The following is a 27206-nucleotide window of genomic DNA, read 5'->3' as shown; positions in this document are numbered from 1 at the left end:
CATACAAACATTTGTATCATCTGTTGTAGACCAAAATAAATTACATAAAATAAGAACTAATTTTCAGAAAAAGATAAAAGCCATTCTTAAAATGTATAAACGAACATCAGTTTAAGATTTGCTAGAAGAAAAAAAAGTGTAGGTATCCGTCTTGTGTAAAACTCTCGCGAGAGTTTGCAAGTCACGTGGCTGAATGTTTACGTTTGGCAGGCAGCCTTTTAGTTACGATCGTTAACATCAGTGGGCCACAGCAAATGATGGTGAGAAGCTAAACTATCTATTAATTATGTCAATTACAGGGAGTGTGATTGTTGAAATAGGGTGTTAGCGGTCTTGCTGTTCAAAGAAGAATGACAACACTGTAGATCACCAACACTATGGTTTATTTTTTATTCACAGGCAAGTCAACGTTGTCGCAGTAAAAGTCCCAAGATAGCTCCTGGTGCAATAAAATGTTCCCTTTCAGTGTTTTACTATTATGTCTGATGTTTCTCTATTAATATTGCTGCTGCATTAAAGGTAGGTAAGTTTGAGAAACCGGCTCGAGATCGCTAGAATTTGAAAATACACAACCGGAGAAAATCTGCCCACTTCTTTATAGAGCCCCTCCTCCAACACACACGACACATGACCAATGAGGGCACGAGATAAGTTTGTGCACAGATGGAAGGCTGACAGGCAGGTAGGCCATCCAGTTATTTTAGCCGGGCCGGCTAAAATGATTGGTCGTGCTTTTTACAGTATTACGGCTTCCACAGATGACATTTTTTTATGGATTTTTTGTCAAAGCACTTAAGATATTCATTGCTATCGGGATGTTAAGAGCATTCCATGGAATATAACAAAAAGTGTATCTCGAGCCGGTTTCTCAAACTTACCTACCCCACCTTTAATGTGTATGTTGCATGTTACTGCTGTAGATGTGTTTCCGAGCCGCTCCGATTACAACGAGAGTTACAACGAGAACGTGACGTCATATTTACACAAGACGGATCCTTTCTAGCCATAACCATGGGTGTTTCTCAATCGCGAGTACGCTTGTTTGGTAGCACATGTCTGCCGAGCATCTTGCTTCAGAAGCGAGGCAAGAATACTTCCTGGCATTCGGAAAACGAAGAGTGGAACACGCTAGCAAGTGTGCAGGTGTGCGTCATATGATAGGCCCCGCCTTACATTTTCCGCCACAGATTTTGGAAATTGGTCCATGCGCAAAGCATTGTGGGGATTTTAAGACCGCGGTGTCTACTCATGTGCAGCCTCGATATTTCTCCAAACGGAGTACGCCGGGCTCGGTAGATTTCCAAGTATGCTGGAGATTGGAACAGTAGAGGAAGGACAGTTCGCCTGCGCGGCGGCCGGAAGAAGGAAGTGAAGTTGGAGACGCGTGGCAGAAAGTTCACAGAGAATCGGAAATTCGGATACATACAGAAACGGTAGCATTGGACTGTTATTTTGGCGGATTTGCATAAACTGTACATTGAGTGTTTCATCATGTCAACCAGCTCAGATGGTAGCCAAAGAAACAATATGGAATGGATGATAGCCAAAGCTGCGAAGAAGAAAAGATCTTTGAGAGAAAGAGATAGTTCAGTAAGAGCTCGAAGTTGGTCGGATTGGTCGGGTGAAGCAGACGAGGCTAAGCAAACAAAAAATCAAGAGTCAGTCAAAATGACAGCCAAGCAATGTTGAATAAAGAAATAGAACACGAGTGGAAAGTGGTAATAGAATTCAATCAGGATGGTGGGCATTACCACCCGATTAAACTTACCAAAGCAATTGAAAAAGAGATTGGAAAAATTAAATTTGCTAAATTCATGAACAATAAGCGGGTATTGATACATGCCAATAACAAACAGCAGCAGGAAAAGATTCTGGGAATGAACTCACTGAATGGGGAGAAAATGAAGGCGCATGTTCCAGGAGCAATGGCAAAACTGAGAGGAGTAATCTCAGGAGTACCATTGGACATGTCAATGGAAGATGTGAAAAGTGAATTAAAAGGAGGCAAAATAGTGGAAGTCACAAGGCTTAAAAGCAAACGGGATGGTACACTCAAAGAAACATTATCAGTTCTCATTCAGTTTGAGAGAATCTTACCTAAGGCAGTACAAATGGGATATTTGAACTTCATGGTTAGGGAGTACATCCCCAAACCTCTCAGGTGCTACGCATGTCAACGAATGGGGCACACAGCGCAGCAGTGTAAAGGACAGCTAAGGTGTGCGAGATGCGGAGGAAAACATGAGTATGGAAAATGTGAAAAGGATGCAAAGGTTAAATGTTGTAACTGCGGAGGAGATCACAGTGCTGCGTTTGGAGGTTGTGAAGTGCAGAGAGAGGCCAGAGAGGTGCAGAGAGTTAAGATTACAAACAAAGTTTCATACGCAGAAGCAATAAAGAAAGTAAGGGGAACAGTAACAATCAATAAGACCCCTAGTGGAATGGAGCAGAGCATTACAATACAAAATGGCAGGAACACACCAAAAAGTAATCTTCAAATCCAACCCCACAGCGCCACCAAGAGTAAAGAGGATGATGATGTTTTAGGAGTGAAAAAGGTGAATTTTGTGGTATTTATATGCCATACTGTAAATGTTGCATTACAGTTAAAAAAGAAAAGTGATAGAATCAAAGCCATTGTGGAGGCAGCTGGAAAATTCCTTGACATGAAAGATATTAAAGCAGATCAGATACATGCAATGCTAACTATAAATGGAGCTGGGGAAAATGAAAATCAGGATGAGGGTTAGATCCTTAATCATGGTGCTGCACATACTACAGTGGAACGCAAGAAGCCTCATAGCTAATGGTCAAGAATTCAAGAAATATATATATGATCTAGAGGTAGTCCCTGAGGTAATATGTGTGCAAGAAACCTGGTTACGACCTCAATTAGAATTTGTCATTCCAGGATTTAGCTGTATAAGGCATGATAGAGATAATAATCAAAATGGTGGAGGGTGTGCCACGTTTCTCAAAGATGGTGTGGCATATGGAGGTGCAATCTCCTGATGATATAGAGTGTATTATAGTGGAAATCTGCAACCCTAGGAAACAAGATAACATTAGGATAATCAATTTATACAACCCATGTAAAAATCTAACCACTGATATATTTAAAGAAATAGCAGGCAATAAACATAGGAAGGAAGTTTGGTGTGGTGATTTCAATGCACACAACAGTCTATGGGGCAGCAACCATACAGACAGTAATGGAAATATAGTGGAAGAAATGCTGGAGGAAAGAACACTAGTATGCCTTAATGATGGACATGGCACAAGAGTAGATGTACACAGGGGGAAAGTATCATGCCTGGATCTGACATTAGTGTCAAACTGTTTGGTTCATACATGCGAATGGTTTGTTTTGAATAACTCCACAGTAGGAAGTGACCATTATCCAGTGCTTACTAAAATGAATACTAATGTATATATACAGGAAGGAGGTGCAATAACCAGGTGGTGCTTTGCTAAAGCTGATTGGGGGAAATTTAGGATATGGTGTGAGGAGTCGGTACACCTGCTAACATCAGAGGGAAGCATAGAGGTAATTACAAGCCAAATAACGCAACATATTCTAAATGCAGCAGAGAACAGTATACCCAAAACAACAACCAAGGGTAGGAAGAAAGTGGTGCCATGGTGGAATGAGGAATGCAGCAGGGCTATTAAAGAGCGAAATAATGCATTTAGAGAATTAAAGAAAAACATGACACAAAATAATGTTATAGAGTTTCAAAGGAAAAGGGCAGCTGCTCGAAGGACAATCAAATACACAAAAAAAAGAACATGGAGAGAATTTTGTTCTACCATTGGCAGAGGAGTAAAATTAGGTGATGTCTGGTCCATGTTTAAGCGGATGAGTGGGAAAAGGAAATCCATTAAAATTCCAGCTTTGGTTGATGGGGAGAGGCTGGCAGTGATAGATAAAGAGAAGGCAGACATGTTAGGAAGGACACTTGCAGCAGTACATAGCGGAGAACATCTCAGTGATATTCATAGGCAGCAAAAACAGCAGTTACTAGCAGAGAATGAAAACGTGAAGGAGAAGAGACAGGATAATAGGTCAGCTCTTGATGTGGAATTTACAATGTCAGAACTCAAAATAGCCTTACAAGGTACAGGTTATACAGCCCCAGGACAAGACCAGCTATGTTATGCTATGTTTAGACAGTTGCCTATGGAAACTATGACAATGGTGCTGAGTCTTTTCAATAAAATCTGGAGAGAAGGAGATATGCCAAGTTTGTGGAAAACAGCAGTCGTGCTACCATTCAATAAGCCAGGGAAAGATGCAGCTAACCCTAGTAACTACAGACCAATAGCTCTTACATCACACCTATGTAAATGGATGGAAAAGATCATTGTCCGTAGGCTCTCACATGTACTGGAGCAGAAAGGGCTGCTGAGTAGTTTTCAGAGCGGATTTCGTAAAGGGCGGTCCACAATAGATGCTTTAGTAAGAGTGGGTAATGATGTGGAAAAAACATTAAAAATGAAAGAGATAATGGCAATAGTGTACTTTGACATTGAAAAGGCGTATGACTGTATGTGGAGGGATGGGTTACTGATCAAATTGAGTATAATGGGTATTGGAGGGAGAATGTACAATTGGGTAAGGGCCTTTTTAACAGACAGGACATTTAGAGTAAAGGTTGGAGCAGATATTTCCAACTATTTTGAAATAGAAAATGGTATTCCCCAAGGGAGTGCAGTCAGTCCAATATTATTTAACATCATGATCAATGATATATTTACATGTTTAGACACATGCATTCAATCGGCTCTATACGCAGATGATGGGGCTATTTGGATGAGGGGAAGAAATGCCCCATACGTAATGGAGAATATAGCTAGAGCGATTAAAAAAGTGGAGAGGTGGTCATATAACTGGGGATTCAAAATGTCAGAAAGCAAGTCATGCTACATGGTATTCACAAACAAACGCAAGATTGATGGCCAACAGCTAACACTATATGATCGTCCAATGACAAAGGTGAATGAGTTCAAATACCTAGGACTGTGGTTTGATAGCAAATATACATGGAAAATGCATATTAAACAAGTGGAAACAAAATGCAAAAAAGTATTAAATTTATTGCGAGCTGTAGCTGGATGCAACTGGGGCGCAGACAAACAAGCATTAATAAACATTTACAGATCAATTATGAGGTCCACAATAGATTATGGTTGTATAGTGTATGGAGCAGCAGCAAAAACATCGCTTTTAAAAATTGATAGAATACAATATAAAGCATTGCGGTTGTGTATTGGAGCGATAAAGTCATCCCCTATCAATGCAGTTCTGATAGAAGCAGGAGAGACACCTCTGGAGATCAGAAGAGAGAAACTTGCTCTGTCATACTGGGTCAGGCTACAAGGAAGTGGAGAAGAAAATATTTCAAACAGAATATTACAGGATTGCTGGGAATATGCAAAGTTCCAGGGACGTGGGTTTGGCTGGACAAGTAAGGAAAGAACGAGGGCATATGGAGTGGAGAATATCACGTTTGCTAAAGCAACCCCATTTAGCAGTGTTCCCCCATGGCTTTTCCCAGAAGCTAAAATAGATATGAGTATTGTAGAAAGGAAAAAAGAGTGGCAAGTAAATGAAGTGGGAATTAAAACAAGTATGTATCTGAATGAAAAGTATTACAATTGCCTACAAATTTACACAGATGGTTATAAGAACAAGGAAGAGTGTGTTGGAATTGGTATATACATCCCAGAATTTAAAATATCTATTTCAAAAAGAGCGTCTGATCAATTATCAGTGTACACAGCAGAAATGCTTGTTGTAATAATAGGATTACAGTGGGTTGAAGAGGTCAGACCAGATAGGGTGGTGATATGCACAAATTCATTGTCCATATTACAAAGAATACAATCAACAACAACTGCCAGAGAAGACATTCTCATAGAACTGAATCATAGCCTGTTAAGACTGCACAGAGGCGGCATAGATCTGCAGTTCTGCTGGGTGCCTGCACATGAGGGGGTGAAAGGGAACGAGTGTGCTGATAAATTAGCAAAAAGTGCACTACAAAAGGAAATAACATTACCAGTTCAACTCGGTAAAGGAGAAGGAAAAGCAGTAATTAAGAAGAAAGGGATGGAGATCTGGCAGAAAAGGTGGGAGAAAGACCAGAAAGGCAAAGAATATCACAAAGTACAAAAGACAATTACAATTCATATTTATAAAGAAAGAAACAGAAGGGAGGAAATCACGATCGCTAGACTCAGAATAAATCACACAGCATTGAATGGTACTCTGTATATCATGGGGAAAAGTGACAGTGACAAGTGTGGGAGCTGTGGAGTAAAAGAAGATGTAGAACATATCTTGATACATTGTGACATATATAAAGCGGAAAGAGAAAAACTAAAGGCTAAAGTTTTAGAGGCAGAGAGGGAATGGAGTGTGGTTGGTATTTTGGGAACAAAAGGAGAGGGAGTGAGAGCTACCAGAAAGGCACTGTTTACATTCTTGAGTGAAACTGGGGTAGGAAAAAGAATTTAACATTAGGTCAAGAAAGAACATAGATTTTTATTTTTGTTTTATTTATTTCATGTTTTTTTTTTTTTGTTGATTTATTTATTTATTTTGATTAGATCATAGGTTAAAGAGTTGGTATGATATGATGATTCATACTCATGTACAGTAGGTGGCGGTATGCACCTTTTAAGTTGTTTGCAATCCGCCAAAAAACGAAGAGAAGAAGAAGAAGAAGATTGGAACAGTACTTCGGCGGGACTCGATGACGTAGTATGCTTGAAATAGTGGCTCTGCAGCAGCTTTTGCTCGCGATTGAGAAACACCCCATGGGCTAAGGCGTGTGTCAATCGATTTCCGGGTCAAGTGATCGAGGAGAGAGGAGTCGAGGAGGTACATTGGGGCCCAATTCGAAACCGCACCCTACACGGTACCCCTACGCACTTCCACTCCGTTTGCATGTTCGCGTGGAGGGTTCTCCACATTAAGTTCCGTTCCAATCAAACAAGTGGGTAATGGGAGTGGGTTATCAAGCTCTCTAACAGTCAGTCTGCACCGGTCCTTCTCCTGCTGCTCTACCTGAAAGAAGGAAGCCTCATTCAGCTGTGAGTGTGACTACAGACGGATTGGGTAGGGGTCGATTCGGAATTGTGCCGTAGTTTCCGGAAGCAAACGTTAAGACGACCAGCTCGACTGTTTCTTGTCAGAGAAACACACATGGTAATTGTAGCAAAGTGGAAAACAGAAAACTACACCGTGCATTCGTTCTGGGGAATCTAGAGGTGAACACATGCTGTGTTACTATCTGAACGTAATGTTTTAAAGGCATGTTGTGTTTTCCCCCCTTTTAATCCAACTCCCAAACTAAGCGTTATGCTGACCTGCTAGGTAGCTAACGTTAGCAAGCAACTATGGCAAGTCACGTGGTTCTTGTTTTTTTTTATATATAGAAAATGTCTGCGGCTAAAGTGAAGATGCGAGGGAAGAAGATGAGGAACCAGCCCTCCAGTGTTCAGTATGTGGGGAGCGGCACACAGAACGGTACTGTGCCTTCTGTTGGATCTGCGCTTCATGTCATACTGTATCCGACGTATTCACTTCTCTTTATCTCCATGACCTCGTCTCTTGCTGATGCATGATCAGATTTTCACAGGGTCAGCAAATCAGTATCCTGTCAGATAAACAGTCATTTATTCTTGTCTCTGCAGAGCTCTGTTTTTTTTACTTAAATATGAATGATCAGCGCTGCTAGGCACTGCTTTTACTGTCTGTGGGGGCAGAGTTTATCTAAATGCAGTAATGATGTTCTGAGCAACATTCATGGTCTAATAAACTCGAGGCTCTTGGTAAAATGTACTGTGGGCTTCTATGTTGTAACAATAGTTAACCCCAGCGTGACAGTTGGGTGGTTTGAGATACTTAATAATCTAAGAAATCAAAACAATAATCGAATGTTGCGTAAGTATGATAATAACAAAAGGAATGTTATAGGTATACAAAATAAATTGGTAAATTTTTAAGTTGAAACCAGATTTTGTGTTTTTATCATGCTTTATAAACACATTTTAAACTCCTCAAGCTATAACAAAAATAATTGCCTCCAGACAAGCACCCCTAAGTGTCTGGCAGTTGTCTGACATTATTGTTAATCCAGCCTTGGACATATTCAACATTTTACATGGTGGCCTTGAACTGATAAAATAATTATCTTCCCTAAGGTGGCGGTGGTGATGAGGGTCCATCTAGCATCCATCCCTCTACAAAAAGGCAGACAAACACCCACCAACGGGGTGGATGGGTCCGTGGACACCAGAAAGATGGTGGGGGCTACTCTAGGGAAATGCCCAATTACATCACAGGTAAAGACAATGTCCTACTCTCATAAATTATAAACACATTTGACTTTTATATCCATAACGCTGCTGTTTTGCAACTCTGTTGCTTTCCTGTTGGCCTTTATATAAATATGGTATTAAGTGGAAGTAAGGACACTGCAAATGCAAATTCACTGTCAGATTAATACCATTTTAAAATGTAGTGTCTCCACCCTTCCCCCTGCTTCCATCATTACTCAGCTGGAGCTTTTGCCAGGGCCAGGGCGGCAGAGGTGAGCACCATGCTTAAAGCCGTCACCAAGACAACGGGCAGCTGCCATGTGTTTGGAGCCCTGCCTAAACACATGAGGAGAAGGGCCATGAGCCACAACACCAAGCGCCTCCCTTGCAGACTGAGAGAGGTGGCTAACAGAATGGTAAAGCAAAACATATTCCCTTTTTAATCTTCTACATAACATTTTCTGTCTCTTTTTTTCATAGACTATCCATCTCTGAGTACAGTGACATTTCTGTTTATTTCCTCCTCCAGCGGGAAAGGAGCCTACAGGCCGGCCCCAAGAAGAAGAAGGAACAGGCAAAGAGCAAGAGCCGCAAGGCGCGCCGCCGCCACGGAAATCTGCTGCTGGAGTTCAACCGCCGCCAGAGAAAGAACGTCTGGCTGGAAACGCACATTTGGCACGCCAAGCGCTTCCACATGGTTAAAAAGTGGGGATACTGCCTTGGGAACAAGCCCACCTACAAATGCTACCGCTCTTGTCACAGGGCAATGAGCGGCCACTGTCTGCTACAGGTAACCCTTACTGAAATGGAGGGCGTGTTGTATTTTTTTCTTAAAATGTTTTGGATTGTAATCAACAGGATTTCACTGCCATTTGAAATATTTGGAATTTGTTGTTTTTGTTAACGTAGGACCTATCTTACTATTGCTGCATAGAGCTTCGGGGAGAGGAAGAAAAGCTGCTGGCTTCTCTCTCACAACTGACCAGCAAGGAGACCGGTGAGACTAGCCTTACTCCCACAAATTGCATTTTTGGTTTTTACTATATGCTCCAAAATACTGTGGATGTGGTTTTAATCTTCCACATTAATTCTTCCTTTTTGAGTTTGGAGTGGTAATCTGTGTATTGTTAATTAACACCCAATCTGATCAAAGTAGTTTATTGTTTTTGATTTAATTACAATGTTAAAAGTATTTGGTGTACTTCAGGTCCCACCTTTGCTGCAGCACTGTGTCTATCAGGGCGCAGACAGGGCAGTGTGGTGGTGTACAGAGCAGGACAGTACCCCACGCAGCCCCTGGGCCCTGTCACCTTCCTCTGGAGACCCTGTTCACAGGATTTAACCAACAGGCAGCTGTGGATCTGGGCTCATCCCACTATTAAACAGGTTTGGTGGTTGACAATGAGTTAAAATGCAATCTGTAGTGAAACGTTTCTTTTGGTTGCTATGATGGTTACTGGAGTTAAACCTTGTCTCCCATTCACTGTGTGCTCCTTTTTAAGGACCTTCTTCTGGAGTTACAAAAGGTGTGCCAGTGTTGTGACCCTGTGGTGACACCTGCTGAGGGTTTTCCCACCCTACAATTGGAGCCAAAGCCTGAGAAGACCTCCGATGCCAAGCAGATTACTGAAACCAAGAGAAAGCGAAAATGTAAGGATGCCAGTGGACCTCCTGCCAAGAAGATTCTTGGAGATGGAACCAGATCTCCCAGCACCCCGGTGACCTGGAAGTCCAGCTCAAATCGAATAGTTATAAGGTTAGTGTAGTTTGTATAGAAGGTAATTAAGAAAATACAATTTGGCTTGGATGTATTATTTTCACTCAAAAGTATTGATATCTTTTTGTTTTTACTTGTGGATGTGTTGCAGTGATCTCACAATGGAAATAGTTCGCTATCGCCTGATTGGACCACAGTCCTTTTCTGTTCTGGCGGAAACCATGGAAGCAGCTACGGTCTGTAATGTAAGAATTATAGTCTTAGCATCATGGAAAGCAGAAAGCCTCTTAAATGTTCTCGCATTTAACTCCAAACAACTGTGTTTTTCTTTCTTTAAGGAAATAAATATATCCAAGCCCTCTCACCTCTGGTGGCCTGAGCAATGCAAAAGCGAGAGCAAGATGAACCTGCATCAACAACAAACTCATGTCTTTCATATACTAAAAGGTGTATTGATATTTTTATTTTCACACAATCAAAATACTGTTGTTTTTTACGACATAGTACTACATTTCTTGCCATCTGATTAGGTATGTGTGTGCATGTTCATCTCACCATGACTGTATAATTCATCCAGGCATCTTTTCGACTGGAGAGCTGCCCTCAGGCACAGTGCTGGGTCTGACTGTAGATGACCCCAGGCTGACTTTACCAACAAAGAAGGTTAAAGCTTTGCCCTGTGTAAGGCCTGCACAAGGTAAAATCTGACCTATCAGACACTGGAGGAGGGTGGGCACTTAATTTACACATACACATGGTTATAGGGCATGCAATCACAAGTCATCTCCCCAGACTGGAATCATAACCTCTATTTTTCTTATGTGGACTAAGTCATACAGCGTGCAGATGCATGAAATGTTCCTTTTTATATATGCAAGCAGAAACCTAAGCCTTAAATAAGACGTCTCTATAGTTTAGGTAGAATCAGTCTGTTGTTGTGGTCATGAGGTTGCTTCAGTGAGTACACATCTGGTCCTGTGCTCCGGGGGGCCTCTGCCTGGCCATGCAGATGTTCCAGGTTCGAATCCTGGCAGGACCCTGTACTCCAAATACACCCTCAGTGACACACAACAGCTGATTCGCTGACAAAAAAGGGGTTTCTTTCAACCGCGCCGTTTATGTGTTTATAGTTTGCTTTTTTCAAATGTACAACAGTATTAGACTAAAGGAAATCCAGTCAAGTAAAAAAAAAAGAAGCAAATTACATTACATTGATGCTTTATGTCCATGCTTGCACACTTCCTTGTTTATTTTCGCCCATATTATATTAAGAGTGTTCAGTAGAGCACCTTTTCTTTCTTTACTTACACCTCTTCTAATGCCAAATGGCTGGATCGAATAAAAAGGTTTTGTTTTTATACAAATCTTGTTTTTAGTTAACTTCACATAAAAAAAAAAAAAAAAAAAAAAACTACAAAAGAAAATGCACAAATAATAAAGAAACATGGGCCAATTAAGGCTCTAAAGCATGTTGTGATGATATATGACCAAAACTGCGTTAAATCTGTTTTCATAATTGTGACGGGTGAGGGTACACTGAATAATTTTGTATTTCCTTATACATTACAAATATTCTCAGCCCAGTTAATTTTGAAAAATTATGTTTTGTTTTTCAGTTACAAAAGCTTGAGAACTTCTGGGATACAGGAACATAATGTCTCTCTTCAATTAGCACTATTACCAAGAGCGGGATTAGCATAAGCAGGACTGCAAGGATAATATGGCACGGCTTGAACTAACCAGGGTTATCTGTAACTTGTTATGACAGTTTGATTAAAATCCTTATGATATGCAAAACCTGTAAAAGCCACTGGGATAATTGGTAGGATAAAAAGTTTTTTTTTTCAAAGATTTTAAATCCTATAAAATTTGAAAAGGAATGTCTAAAAGCACTGCAAAAGCATTTTCTCTCAAATCCCATCTCTACCAGACTCTGTACTATAATAAGATATTGTCATTAGATTTAAGCTTAGCAAGACCTGCATAAATGAGGATGCAACATAAATGAACTTATATTTAGGACTGTTACCTTACTGCCTGGCAAAAAAATGGCTGGCCCACTTTCTGGTGAAAAAAATAATTGGCCCCAAGCGGGAAAAAAATGTTTTATTATACCTTAAAGATGCTTTGTTTTGTATTGCACGTCAAACAAGGAAAAGATCCAAAGTTCCGACAGACGATAAAAGAAGAAGAGATTTGTGGCAGATTGTAATCAATGGGACCCGGTCAGTCAATACGTGTATATGTATGGGAAATGCAGCTATTATGCTAATATAAAACACTGACAAGCAAAGAAAAATCCCAGTTTCAGAGTTAGCTGCTGCCTGCCACTCGTCCACCAGCAGACTGACAGGACATCCATCCTCTATAGTTTTTAATTTAAGTATATATCTTGTATTTGAGTTCCTTGTAGATCAAAAATGGTATGGTATTCTTACCTTTTTGATTTGATTAACGAAAACCTCAGAATCTGTATTTACCGGCAGTCACATGGCGGCGAATGTTTTCACCCAAAAAGGGTTGACCATGACGTAGACGGAAAATACCCAGATGTTTTTTTTTTCATTTATAAATCAGTCAAAAAGAGCTTAATATGTCCTTCTCGCACTTATGATGATGCTGGTCATACAGGATTGTGCCATGTCTGTGTGTGTGTGTTTGTTTCAGAGATGGACGAGAAGAGGAGGGAGCTGATGTTGCAAGGAGTTCCTGAACTCTGCTGTCAGAGTGACCTTTGGGAGCAGTCGGTCCGCAGCAACGTCGCTGATAACAAAACATCCGAACAGGTTGTCCATCATTTTGTTAATAGCAGAAATGTAATGCAGTACTTTCCAGTCACTCAGTTATTTACCTTACATCTGTAACTGGAAGCACAGATAATCGCATAGGTTGGTCATTTCTCAAGCATTTTCTTCGCATTTCCTTCAGGAGTTGAACCGTATGAGGAACGAGGTGCTGGTTCCGGGCTCCAGGCTGAGCCCAACCCCTCCGCAGGGCAGAGTCCCCATCCTGCTGATTCAACAGCCTGGCAAGCAGGTGGGAAATGAGATGAGCTCCTGGGGGGCTGGATGGGACCTACTGCTTCCCAAAGGATGGGGCATGGCCTTCTGGGTCCCATTGGTAGGTAGCATGGACAGTGGATGTATTTGATTACATTTAACAACATTGAAATGCAGTTTGTATTCAACCAGAAAGTGTAACAAGTAATAATGTGCATTAAGGGTTACAAAAGATTTACATGTAATGTACATAAATGTATCAATATCTTTAGATAAGGTTAAGATTTACAAGTGTATACATATAAGGTGCAGGGTTTAGGCATATATAGGGATCGGTACCGAGCCCCGGTATTAAACGGGCCCCGGGGCTGAATTATTAAAGACCGTGGCACCGTTAAGCTCCGACATTATCTGTCTTTTTATCGGTACTGGAGAGATGTAAAAAATATGTCATATGTATTATTGCTACACAAACATTATATTGCAGTTTTAGTTTCGCCAACTCCGTTTCTAATATGCAAAAAGACTGCAAAATGCGTCAATGATTATTTTTAGTATTTTCGATCTTTCCAATCCAGACGAGAGATCTCTCTCCCCCGCCTGCTTGCGAGGGGGCGGGGGAGTTTACACACACGCAGCTGCTACATGCAGCAACACACACACACTGAGGAGATGTCGGAGAGAACTCGCTCCGAGGTGTGGTTAAACTTTACCCAACTCGATGTGGACAATGCTCGTTACCAAAAGTGCAATAAGAGTTTAGCATGTAAGAGCGGTAACACGAGCAATTTGTCGAAACATTTAGCAAAAGTGCACCACGTTCAGACGGAGAAATGCACCTTTTTAGACTGTCTTTCTAGTAGCTCTGTAGCCCCATCCACAAGTAACTTTTCCACGTCAGGTATTAACTCAATTATACAAACATGGGTTAATGATTAGAGGTAACTGAGTTATTTATTTTGTTAAAGTTTCAGCTATTCTGTTTACAATTCTGTCATCAGATTATTTAATACGATTTGTTAAAACATTGTTTTTTCTTCTGATGTGAAATATATGTATTTCATTTAAATAAAAAGCAATGTTAGTTTTGTTCCCAATTTGTTTAGTTGGTTTACCTTGTTTTTTTCTCCAAAAGAACCGATAAAAGTACCGTTAAAAGACCGAATCGATAAGCGGTATCGATATAAGTAGTAGTACCTATAAAACCTTAACGATACCAATCCCTAGGCATATAATTAAATACAGTTGTAATGAATATTAAATACAGATGTGATAGTAATACCAGACATTGTAAATGTGTTACAAGAAGTGAATTTTCCCTGACTGTGAGGTGCTGTGGGTTAGAGCCCCATGACATTCAAAGGGGAGTGTGGTGGTGGGCTGGTACTAATTGACTCATGGATTTGAGGACCCTGGCTAGTTCTGAGTTTGAAAGTTCAGAAGGGTTATGGAGTTGTGGAAAAAACTGTTCCTGAGCCTGCTGGTGTGGGATCTAATGGCGCTTTTCCAATGCAGGACCTAGCACGGCTTAGTACGGTATGGTTAGGCCTTGGTAGGCCAGGCTCACTTTATGCTGCATTTCCATTACAGTTTAGGAACTGGGGTTGTAACTATAGTAACGCAGTGTAGGCGGGGCGATCGGCTGTTCAGCGGGCGGAGCGACGCTGCGTAAAACTGCCGTGATTTCATCTTCAATGCGAACCACAAAACCAACATCAGCCGTTAGCTGTTAGCACTCAGAGCTCACAGCTCACAGCTCCTCATATCTGTTCAGAAACTAGACAAAAGTTAAACAAGTACAAACCACAGACTGTCTGTGTCATGGCGAATACAGTCGCTGGTTTATTTATGTCTGTATAGGCCGTTGTTGTGAGTCTGGATGGAGTCGGAGCATATACAACGTTAGCTTAGCCTGGTCGATCCGATCTCCATTCAGAAAACATGCATTTTAAAAGGTTTTTCGCCTGCCGTCTTGTCTGCAGACTTGTCAAAGCATTAATTCATGGTTTTTACTAACCCGTATCAGTATGTTGTTACTTCGGCATCATTTTGAAACGTGTTTTACAATTAAATCACGGTAAAATATGTTCATTTTGTTGTAGTTGTAGCCCCCTTGCCAGCGATTTTCTCTGACCATTCACCAGTCGAGTGTTTACGTCACTAGTTTAGCATATTCAGCGCGGTTGTTGGCCCGGTAAGAACCTCAATTTTGGAGGGCCAGAAAAAAGGTGAAAAAGTAGCCCTGAGCCGGAAGTGGAAAAGCAAAAAAAAGCTCGCTTAAACCGTGCTGCAGTGGAAAAGCGCCATTAGGCTCCTGTCCCGCTTGGCAAACAGTCTGTGGTTTGGATGTGAGGGATCTTTGATGACGCTGTGAGCACATCGCAGACACCGTGTACGATGGAGGTCAGCGATGGCAGGTAGTGGCACACCGATGATGTGTTGAACTGTTGCAGGGCCTTCTTGTCAGCTAAAGAGCAGCTGCCATACCACACCGAGATGCAGCTGGTAAGAACGCTCTCGATGGTGCAGCGGTAAAAGTTATTCTGTATTTGAAGAGACAGGTGGGCTTTTTTAGCCCCCTTAAAAAGTACAGGTGTTGTTGTGCCTTTTTAAACAAGGCTGGATGTTTTGAAAGACCAAATGAGATCATCACAGAGATGGACACGCAGGAATTTGAAGATTGAGCCACGTTATACCTCAGATGTGAATACAGGGTGCGTCTGCAGCCTTTGGGCTTCCAGTAGTCCACAATGAGCTCTTTGGTGTTAATGATGTTGAGGCCAAGGTTGTTCTCAGCGCACCATTTTGTAAGAAGCTGGACCTCCTCCCTGTAGGCCGACACAACAGTGGTCATCTAACTTAATGCTGGCGTTGGAGTCATGCACAGGAGAGCATAGGGGCTCTATTTTCCGCTCCTCACACCATCGCTGGAATCCTAGCCACTTCGGCCTGTAACAGGCTGTGGTGGATCCCGCTCTAGCTGCCTGGATAGACTGAATAACACTATCAGACAATCCACCCTGTCTTAGCCTGTCCCTCTCAGGAGCCAAGCCTGGAGAGGTTGGCCCAGAGTGGGTAACGCCCCAATTGCACCTGCCTCTTGAGACATCGCCCCCCAGAACTGGGGAAGCGCCCAGGGCTGGCCCACCTTCATCTGTGTCATCTCTGAGTACCACGGAGCCCTGACGCGATCCGGCGCTACTAGGAGGATTGACAGACGTTCTCGCCTCACTCTCCCCAGGAGAGGGAGAATGAGACGCAGCGGTGGAAAGGCGTAGAGCAGCTTCCTTGGCCATGGCTCGTGTGCAAACGCGTCCACCCCCAAGGGCGGGTCGTCGCTCAGAGCCATGGAGAACCACAGGGCACAGTGGCTGTTGCGCCGGCTGGCGAACAGATCCACCTCTGCTGTCCCGAACCAGGCCCAGATCTGCTTCACCACCTCCGGGTGAAGCGCCCACTCGCCTGGCAGGGGGCCGCCCCTCGACATGAGGTCAGCCCCCCTGTTCTCCAGACCCAGAATGTGGAGGGCTCTCAGAGATAATACCACCTCTGAAGCCCATAACCACAGTTTCTCCGCTGTGGTCAACAAAGCGGTGGAGCGGACTCCGCCCTGCCTGTTGATATATGCCACTGTGGTGCTGTTGCCGCTCCTGACCATTACATGTCTCCCCCGAATTAAGGGTTTGAAATGCTGGAGGACCAACACTACTGCCCGTAGCTCTAGGAGGTTGCTGTGCCGTGTTTCTGTTAGAGACCAGCGCCCACCTATAGCTCTCCCCAGGCAGGTCCCTCCCCATCCTGTTCCGGATGCGTCCGTGAACACTGATGTAGGAGGTTACCTGTCCCAGTGGAGACCCCCTCCGGAGGTGATCCGGGGACCCCCAGAACCGGAGGTTGCCCTCCACTGAGGGGGGGATGGTCACCAGATGCCGTTTGTGCCTCTTGGGATCTAAACGCAGGCTGGAGAACCACCTCTGCAGGCGGCGCATATGCAGTAACCCGAGTGGGACCACAACATGAGCAGCTGCCATGAGACCCAGAGTCTGCATGATAGTCAAAGCTGTCACTGTTGCCCCCTGTCGCAGTCTGCAAACTGCCCGAAGCAAGGATGCCTGTCTGCTCTCTGACAGGGTGGCGCGTAGCCTGCCTGCATCGAGCACCACTCCTAAATACAACGCCTGTTGGTGAGGTATGGGGGTGCTCTTGTTCCAATTGATCGCAAAGCCCAACTTGGTTAGGTGTAGGATCAATTGGGCTGTGTAAAACATTGCCCGTTCCCTGGACCTGGCCATGACTATGAGGTCGTCCAGATAATAGAAAACTCTCATGCCACGGGCGCGCAGTGGTTGGAGCGCTGTGGCCACACATTTGCTGAACGTGTGTGGGGACAGGGAGTAGCCGAACGGTAGTCTGTTGTACTCGTAGACTACACCCTGGAAGGCAAAACGCAAATACTTTCTGTGTTTCGGAGCAATCTCGACATGAAAGTAAGCATCCTTCAGATGGTTGTGAACCAATCGCCTGGCTGCACCAGTCCCAGTAACTGTTTTATAGTTAACATCTGGAATTTTCTGCGTGCAATGTGGAGATTCAGGCTGCGAAGATCCAGAATGGGCCTGAATTCGCCCGTCTTCTTGGGAACCAGGGAGTACAGGGAATAATGCCCAGTCTCAGCGTCCTGTCCATCCACTCCGTTAACACACAGCTGCGCTTCCATTCCCCATAACACTGCGTTAGGGGATGTGCAATCAGCTGTGGGGCCCCAGTGATAAAGCTGTGGTACTCTCTGGTGACCCGTCCCGCCGCAAAACTCCCCGCGAAGGGAAGCTCTGCCCATGGGGGGTCGACACAGAAAGGGCAGACTGAGGTCCTTGAACGCACCACGGGGCGCTCTCGTGGGAGCGCGCGCTCCGCCATGATGCATTCACCCAAACAGTGAAATGCATCAAGCGGAGTTTTTACACTCTGCGTTATGTGTTCCCTAACCCTGCTACGCCGGCCATAATGTCCCTGTACCCGCATAGCGCGGTTTATCACTCTCACCCGCGCATGCCCACTAGCTGCTTCCTTTACTGGAGTTACGTCGCCTCCACGACCTCCAGTCCCCTTCCCGCGTCCATTCGCGATGTCTCGCAGATCCCACGCAGCTAGCAGGAAATGAACCCAGCTCACACTGTCCGCTCCTCGCAGCAGCCCGCCACCACAGCACCCAGACCCCACGCAGCATTCTCATCTGTTTGTCCTTACTGGTGTCATTTTCTGGTTGCTAACGCTATTGTAACACATAATCACTGATGTTCCTCTGTAACGGTGGTAGACTCATCAGAGCACAGTGGGCTCACAGGGAGGAAAATGGCCATGACATGGAACCTTTAAGACTTTCAACTCTGTTCTAATGGTTTTAAACATTTGTCTTGTCCATGTTTTGAGGCAATCGTAATTTGGCTGGACAAGCACTGTGAAATGTTAAATGTACGTTGAAATGTAAATTTAAAAGGCCCTCAGGTTTGCATAATTTGTCAATTTCCCTATAATCCAGTGTTTATTCTTTTATGCCTTCTTTTTCTATCTGCTAGGTGTACAGAGGAGTTCGCATTGGAGGGCTGAATATGAGTCTGAAACACTCTCAGAATAAAGGAGCCCCACACTTTCCCCACGATTACCCAGACTGCCCTGCAGGCGTACGTTTTCAGGAGGAACAGGAGGCAGAGCTCTTGGCAAAGTTCAAAAGGTCAGCTTATAACTGAGCAGGGAAGGAACCAAAAACATGAATATTGTATGTTTGAGTATTTGTATTTTTACGGAATTCAGCGGGAAAATCTTGTGCTGCCAAAGCTTACATGTATTTTGTATTGTATAGAAGGCTGATTTTTACTGATGGAACTGTTTCTAAAATGTAGTTTAATCATCCATTGCAGAGGCAAACTTGAGCTTAGGACCTTTACACTGTAAATGGGAAATGTTTCCTTTAACAAATCATAAAGTAAGGTGATAATTAGACTAAGGTGATAATTAGACTAGAGCTTGAACTAAATATACCTTGAAGTAGTTACACTATGACTATACAATCATCTGCTAGGTTAAGATAACATTCCCTTGCCTACACTCTGAATAAATGGAGAGCATGACATTGGATTAAAGTTTGATAGAGAGAAGCACTCCAAAGCTCTGACCCCAGTAAATTCCCATTATGCACATTTCCCAGACGGCGTGCTTCTTTTTCAATACTTCTGTGGCCGTGAAGCACTCATGGCAGTTTGACAGGGGTTTAACCTTCTGACCTCTCCTGTAGGCGTCCACCCGCCAAAAGAACCAATTATATTAAACATGGCTGTCTGGCTCCGTTCTGTTGCCCGTGGCAACAGCTGTCCGAGGAGTGGGAGCTTATCACGAGGGAAGGAGACGAAGAGAGGAGAAGAGAGTGCCAGAGCACAACAGAGGCTGACACAGTGATGGAGGAGATGACATCATATGGAGAAATCGCTGAGACAAAGCCTCTGAGCCGAGTCATTGTACTTAGGTAAGTGTTTGTCTTTACCTTCCCTTTATTCATGTTTGTGACATTCACTGAAGATTTACTATTTTTTTTAATCCTCTCCCCTATTGTGAACAAGAACTCAAGTCAGTATTGACTCAACACACACCCACTGCAGTTCTACACCAAGCTGTTTAACATCCTGCTAATCTAAATAACACTTCTTATAATATTAATGCTGTTGACTTTTATAGGTCCCTTGAGCAGAAATGTGCACTGTTTTTGGGTGTGAAGTCATTACTTTGTACCTATTTTTGATTAAGAGACCCCGGCACAGATTTTGGCAGGCTTGATGCATGGTGCTTCTCCAGTGTACGTCGCTTTCATCATAATGTCCCTGATGAGAATACCCAAAGTACATCCAGCCTTAAATTGCATTTATCCTCATGAAACCATCACACCAGTCTTGAGTAATGAAGGACTATATGAGAAATACATTGGATTGCTTTTCACTGTCCATTGGTTGCCTTTTTGTTTTCAGTATTATAATTAATATATATATTAATAATCCTTTAGGGAGCTTTACGGGGCCATAGCAATGTTTCTTTTTGAATATGAATCACTTCTTACAAATGGATATTGATTGTTTTTTATGCTTCTTAGGAACAGGAAGTTACTGAGGCTGCTCTCTGGTTGGTGCAGACCCACGACATCTAAAGGTCAAAAGTCATGCCGTGTTGGGGAGCTGCGACCTCTGGACAGATCAGCCATGACGGTGTTTCTCACTGCACATAGGATGAGTCTGGTGTGGGTGCGTCTTTCAGTACTGTGCAAGGGCAAACCAGAGCTCCATGCCATGGTGTGTGTGCCAACAGCAGAAGACCTGAATCTTCTGAAGAAAAAGCGTGGCAGCAGTGGCCCCCAGGAGCCCCCGCACAGAGACCACTTTAAAAGCAGTGTTCGACGCAGAAAAAAGGAGCCCAAGAAAGCTGCTGAATCATCTTGGTGTTCTGATAACACTCAGGGCAAAGAGTCAGTCTTTTCCACTGAACCAAACCCCACCACATCTGTCGTCCTCAATTCATCATCCTCTGACATCATTCTCGGGCTGTGGCCAGACCCTCTGCCGAGCATCACCTCTAACTGCTCCCGGGTGACTCTGGGCTGGGTCACCCAGGGCGACTTCTCCCTGTCTGCAGGCTGCGGGGAGGCCCTGGGTTTCGTCAGCGTTACTGCTCTTCTCAAAACCCTCTTCAACCAGCCGATGGAACACAGAGGAGTGTTGCTGCTGCGCAACCCCACATCTCTGCACTACCGCTTTGCAAAAATCAACATAGAGGTCTGATAGAAACATCTGGGCCCATGCAGAACTGTACTTCCCATCTGAATTCTTGGGTATTGGAACAACTCAAGATATGTCATTAATTTGCATGATTATTCATCACCCAATGCCTGTCTGAGGGACGCACCACACAGGTTAAAAAAAGTGTTTTCTTTTAGCAACAGGTTTCCAAATGAATCAAAGTAAGGCTTATTTTACACCTTCTATATTCATGCTAATGATCCCAGGAGTATTTATGTTGATGGTATGTGTGTACATACATCTTTTTTTGCGCCAAATGCATGGGTTTGAATTTTGGAAGAGTCCCTTTCTATTTGAGAAGCCTTGGTTAAAAAGGTTTAGTTGGAATATAAGCTAATAAAATATCCATACTGCACATAACAGACATTGTTATTTTGGGGTAATTACTGTCCACATTCCCACTTTGTAAGAACATACAGTGTTACGGCACACTCAATAATTGAAATATGCATTATGTTATCAGAAGTAAATGCTATGATCATGCAATATTTTTATAGTTGCATTGCATGAGCACTGGTTTCCCACTCATCCCATAATGTGTAGGTGGCAGATAAGAGTTTTGTTGCTTGGCAACACTAAAGTTTAGCAATTAGGAATGCAGTTAGGAATGCAGTCTGAAATGTTCTGTTTCTACTTCTTGGAAACAGGTTTCAGAGTCTTGCATGCTCAAGTTTTCCCACACACCTGCTAGCTATGTGTAAGCAACTTAAATTAATATAACTAATACTGAACTTCTTATGTTTGTCCTTTTATTGACTGAATTCACTTCACCCCAGATCATCATGACGCATGCATAGTTGCCTGGTCATTTAAGTTCCCCAGCCATTAGAGGGCAGTAGTGTTCCTAATTTCACTTATGTTATGAAATGGACACACTATTGAACCATCAGATTTTGTCCTTGTTTATTGACAACAGATCCTAAATAGGCAGATTTATACAATTGATTTCAATATATACATGTGTGCTATATTAGAAGCCATTTGTCACACTAGCCTGCTGGAGATTTATTTTATAAATACAATGTACTTGCTAGAAGGGAATTTGCACTCTGATTCACCACAATGAGATAATACTCTTCAGCTACTGTTAACTGCTGGTATAACTGTTAACTCAAGAGATGGCTCTGATATTTAAAGAGGCAATTTTTAAAGACCAATGTTGCCATCAATATGCCACTCAGCTATTGTTTGAATTCATGCCTACCATTTAATTTTAGAAAGATATCTTTCAAGTTCACAGGAAAAATAATTCACACACAAATCCACCAACATTACACTCCCAACAGATGGTCCTGGTCCTATGCATCGTCTGATTGGCCAGCTCTGTTGCACATGAGTTTGGCAGCCAGCGATCCGTATGTCTGCGCCTCGGGCTGCACTCTGTCTGTGTGACTTCTCCCTGTGAAGGTGGACAGCACACACATTAGACCCTGCTGCAGTCGGATAGATCCAGGGTTGCTGCGTGCTAATCAATGCACCATGCTCAATGCAAATAGGTAGGTATGTAACATACCATCATTTGAAGAGAGCTGATTAAAAATGTATCAGAAACTTACGAGGAATCTTATCCATTGAGATACAATTGGGATTTTGTAGCTTTATTTTTGGCCTGTTTCGGGCGATCAGGAAAACTCCAAGGAAAGACAGAAGACAACTGGAAGATAATTTTTAGAGATACAATCTTACAACAAATACCACATTTGAATAGGTGGCAACAACTTGTGTGTTATTGAACACTTACCCAAGAAGAAACATAAAAATGTTTAGTAAAGCCAATTCTTCAAATTCCTCGTAAAATACTATCCCTGCAAAGTGAAAAACACAAACACAGAAACGATGTAGACTCAAGTGCTTTGTGTAAATAGACCTGAAAATCCTGAGCACACATCACACGCATGGGAGGAATGTGTTTGATTATTAACTGAGGAGTTTAGTTCTTAAAGTTGTGAACACAGAACTTTTTCTTTTTTCTCTGAGTGATTGTTTCTATCTGTGATAGTTGGAACAAAAGTGTATCTTCAATCTTCCTGAGCTCACTCAACACACCCCGAGATGTTGTAATGCTGCCAGAAATAATGCATCAGCAATTTCTTGTTCAATGCAGTCAATTGTGGGTGTTGTGTGTAGGTGGAGAGAGCAACTAATACCAACAGCAAAAACAGCAGGAGATTATAATAAAAGGTGAGAGTAGCTTAAATCCCTGCATGCCCTATGATGGATGTCCTCATTTATGATTATAGCACATCAGATCAGGACTTATAACAAATATATATAAATATGTCTTATATTTTTAGAGCCTGACATAAAAACCTATGTTTACTGTAGATGATTTGGCCTGGTAGTGGAATATAAAGTGCATCCGGAAAGTATTCATACCCCTTCACCTTTTCCACATTTTTTATGTTACAGCCATATTTCAAAAATGGATTTGAGTTTTTCCTCAACATTCGAGACACAATACCCCATAATGACCAAGTGGAAAAATATTTTTTGTAAATGACTTAAAAATAAAACACTCAAATATCACATACACATAAGTATTCACACCCTTTACTCAATACTTTGTTGAAGCACATTTGGCAGCTATTACAGCCTCAAGTCTTCTTGAGTATGATGCTCCAAGCTTGGCACACCTATCTTTGGGCAGTTTCTCACATTCTTCTTTGCAGATTGTCTCAAGCTCCTTTGTTATCGTGACTCCAATCAAGTTATAGAAACATTTCAAGGATGATCAGTGGAAACGGGATGCACTTGAGCTCAATTTTCAGTGTCAAAGCAAAGGGTGTGAATACTTATGTACATGTGATATTTAATTTAATTATTTTTAACACGTTTGCAAAAAATTCTTTAAATACGTTTTCGCTTTGTCATTATGGGGTATTGTGTGTGGGTTATTGAGAACAAAAATGAATTTAATCCATTTAGAAATAAGGCTGTAACATAACAAAATGTGAACAAAGTTAAGGGGTATGAATACTTTCCGGATGCACTGTATTTAGCTATGACACTGAGGCTTCACTGGAAATGATCTCATGGCAACAGCAGTTGGGCAATTTTTCCACTTGAAGAATACCAAACATGGTAATTAGTTTATGATTGCAAGGTCAATTTTAACAATTGCTTTAAATCATAAAGTGTAGGGTGTTCCTTCAAGATGAAAATGCTTTTGAAAGTTGTTGTCTTGGTATATACAGAACAAAGAACACCATCATCGATTAGATAATAGAAGTGACCTGACACTGCTCATGCTATAAATACTGCGGGGCCTTTGCCAAAAAATGAGTAAGTGATTCACATCTACAGGTATAAATCATCATCTTGACTTTGTTTTATTTGTTGGGGAAAATATTATATATATATATAATAGAAATGTATGTTGCTCGTATTTGTGGCAGAACAATACATGAACTTAACGCAAAATAAACTACACTGGCTATAAAGGAACATATCACCTGTTTGAACAACAATGAAGCTCTGAGTCACAGGATACGTTACAGAATGCAGAATACCAGTATTGTACTGATTCTTTGTTAGTTTTTGAATCTCATAGGATTTGTTGACAAAAACGAGCTTGTCTTTCACTTAAATTGGAAAAATACACGCTTTCATTAAATGGGTGAAACTGTTGATATACCTGCAACAATGGCACTTGTGGTGAAAAACACAAAGTTGATAGGAACCACCTCTGTGGCATCAAACATTTTCATTGCCTGATTGAGAAATCTGTAGAAAGAGGACAAAAATAAGTTTGGGAGATAAATAAAGACATTTGTTATAGAAACAAGTGTGTGTATTTATCCGTCATATCACTTTAGATGCCAATATCACCATCTCAAATATAATTATTTCCCTCAGATTCTGCTGGAACTAATATGTCTAAATTGCATCCAGCCTGTGACAAACATCAGGGATTTCAACAACAAAATAGTGGCTGAAAGAGAAAAAGAAGGTTCACAGAGGAAGAGAGACAAAACCAGGACTTACTTGATCTGGAAGGCACAGGAGACAATCATGATGACACCCATGACGTAGAAGATGGGGTAGATGAGCTGCAGCTGGCCTGTTATTGACTCTGCGATCATCCCTGACACCGCTTTGACTGAGATAACTGTCAGAGAAGCTGCCGAACAATGGATCACTTTATTATCACAGCAGCAAAACATATTTTATCCAACTCAAAGCAAGGCCCACCTTAAAAAAAAATATATATATATTGAAGTGTACACTACAATAACAATATTTTTATAATTTCTCGGATGACGGCACTTGTATAGTTAGAGTTAAAATTGTTGTATTTGTCAATCTGGTGAATAGAACAGGGATAACAACTTCGGTTCGCCTTCAGAAAGCAGGGTGAATCGGTGAAAATATTCTAAATTTAGCGATGATACTAGTGATATAGATTTTTTTATGTGGGCCTTTTTCATTGACTAAAATATGTTTTGCTGCTGCCGCAGTTTACAACAGAACATCACTGAGCTTCTTTGCTTGTGCTCCCTTCCTTTAAACTATACAAACTATCCCTTTAACAGAGATGATTACAGAGCATGAGTCCAGTTTTAGTAGCCAGGCAACGGAGCAACCAATGACTTCCTCAATATGTTTAATCCCTAACCTCTGCTCTCAATCAGACAGCTGACATGGGTTCTTACCTAGCAGAGCTACCAGCAGCATCACAATGACGATGTGCTTCACATTCCTCATCTTGTACAGATAGAGCAGGAAACAAAAGAGAAGCATCTCTAGTAACTGTTGAGAGTGAGAGGGGGACACACAAATCATTCATTGAGATTCCATTGCGTCAAACTTTTCCATTAACATTTTAATCAGAACTGTACTTTTACTGACCATCTTATCTTTATTACAAAGGGTGGTATGCAGGCAATGAGCTGCATGCTTAAATTGAAACAAATGACTGGCTGAATAATGAAATTAATTGCTGGTCAAGAGCATTCTGCTCTGTTCAGGAACATCTGAGATAACACCACGCAGCTGTAATGGGTATATATATTATATATATATATTTATATTATATATAGGAAAAAAGGGCAAGCCAGGGGTCTTAAAAAGTCTTACATTTGATCATCTGAATTTAAGGCCTTAAAAAGGTCTTAAATATGACCAAAATATGATTTAGAAGGTCTTAAAAATGATGGGATTTGAAAGGTACTTCTTTGTTGCGATCGCGTCTAAATGTGTTTTGGGGGAAATGTCCGGGCTGCAAAGTAACCAGTACGGTAAGAGCCTTTCAGTTCCCCCCAACAATTTGTATTGAATTAAATCAACATGGAACCAGTAATCACTAACTTTGTTTCCCCCGGCCCCTTATCGGAGAACACCCAGCTAGTAACCTAGCAACCAAGCTAGCGGCAGTCAGAAACTCAGGTATCTTCGAATCTATTTACAAACAAATATGGGGAAGTGTAAGTTCAACCATATTTGGTTGGAAAACATCGAATTTAGTGCTTGGTTGAAACCAGTTGAGGGGAACGTGTTTGAAGCCCGCTGCACCTTTTGCAACAAAAAAAAAAGCGTTTGTTTTGCTAATGTAGCGTTAGCTAGTGCAGCAGCGGCGGAAGTGACGTAATCTGCCACCCAGGACAAGAGACGAGCATATTAAATGTATTATGTTCTGTTGTGTATTTGTGTTTCCAGGTATAACATTTAAGTTATAATAACAATCCTAATTTGTGGATTAATTTCATTATGGTATTTAAATTTGTTTCAGATTAACTTTTGTATTTGATGTTGCAATTTAATTTCTCCAAGAGAGACAAAAATCACTAAAAGATCTGGTGGATATCTGACCAGTATTTATTTATATATATCCTAATAGTACAGCGGATAAGCACAACAATTGTGCATTTTATGAGAAAAGCATGACATTTCTAGCATAGTTAGTGCATACCATAAGGTTTATTTTCAGATGTGGAGGGAAGTCAGATTTGACCTGTGAGGACCGTGAGAGGTCAAATCCAAGATGGCCGGCAGTCTCTCGGGTCAAATGTTCAAACACGCTTAATTTTGGAACCAAACATTGTAGAAAAACATTTAAGGTGTCATATCCAACTCAATTAGGGATGCCCAATCATTTGGTGATACTTTTGGGATCGCCAGAATTCACGAAAATGCATTTAGGTGAAGATAAAGGTAGAAATTGACCAAAAATAAGCTGTCAATCAGTTGAAATTTGCAAAATTGCAAATTATTTATCGTGTGTGTGTGTGTGTTGGTGGCAGATGTGGCGCAGTTATGTATTGTGTATATCCATGCTTCAACTATAGATTGCATAGATGCATTCTCTGTAGAGTTCTATGTTTTCTT

The 27206-nt window shown here is 41.9% G+C and overlaps 2 protein-coding genes across 9 annotated transcripts in view; one reads left to right on the top strand and one right to left on the bottom strand.

Moving 5' to 3' along the window:
• Window positions 1-243: 243 nt before the first annotated feature.
• pop1 (POP1 homolog, ribonuclease P/MRP subunit) lies at window positions 244-21620 on the top strand. Of its 7 annotated transcripts, none has more exons than XM_034149354.1 (16): window positions 244-260; window positions 7444-7534; window positions 8212-8352; window positions 8569-8744; window positions 8858-9118; window positions 9238-9325; window positions 9536-9714; window positions 9831-10084; window positions 10197-10281; window positions 10384-10492; window positions 10623-10742; window positions 12713-12831; window positions 12974-13165; window positions 18621-18775; window positions 19337-19564; window positions 20183-21620. In XM_034149354.1, the coding sequence occupies exons 1-16, from the start codon at window positions 255-257 to the stop codon at window positions 20862-20864; spliced, it is 2886 nt and encodes a 961-aa protein (XP_034005245.1). In that variant the 5' UTR covers window positions 244-254; the 3' UTR covers window positions 20865-21620. The 7 variants fall into 7 exon arrangements, with proteins under 7 accessions (XP_034005245.1, XP_034005241.1, XP_034005242.1 ...); XM_034149350.1 differs by having other exon boundaries at window positions 245-260; window positions 10197-10290; XM_034149351.1 differs by lacking the exon at window positions 244-260 and adding an exon at window positions 6830-7213 and having other exon boundaries at window positions 10197-10290; window positions 20183-20864.
• A 148-nt stretch (window positions 21621-21768) lies between these two features.
• LOC117497385 (NIPA-like protein 2) overlaps window positions 21769-27206 on the bottom strand; it is a 43857-nt gene continuing 38419 nt past the window's right edge. For both annotated transcript variants that reach the window (XM_034149359.1, XM_034149358.1), the window contains exons 6-11: window positions 25535-25631; window positions 24867-25002; window positions 24517-24605; window positions 22624-22687; window positions 22439-22536; window positions 21769-22281 (exon numbers count right to left, since the gene is read on the bottom strand). In XM_034149359.1, the coding sequence (XP_034005250.1) occupies window positions 22181-22281; window positions 22439-22536; window positions 22624-22687; window positions 24517-24605; window positions 24867-25002; window positions 25535-25631 (585 nt within the window). In that variant the 3' untranslated portion in view covers window positions 21769-22180. The remainder of the gene's footprint in view (window positions 22282-22438; window positions 22537-22623; window positions 22688-24516; window positions 24606-24866; window positions 25003-25534; window positions 25632-27206) is intronic.

This window comes from Trematomus bernacchii, unplaced genomic scaffold, assembly GCF_902827165.1.
Source record: "Trematomus bernacchii unplaced genomic scaffold, fTreBer1.1, whole genome shotgun sequence".
NCBI classification, from domain to species: Eukaryota; Metazoa; Chordata; class Actinopteri; order Perciformes; family Nototheniidae; genus Trematomus; species Trematomus bernacchii.
Note: the sequence above shows the minus strand (reverse complement) of the source record. Positions and strands in the feature narration are given on the sequence as shown.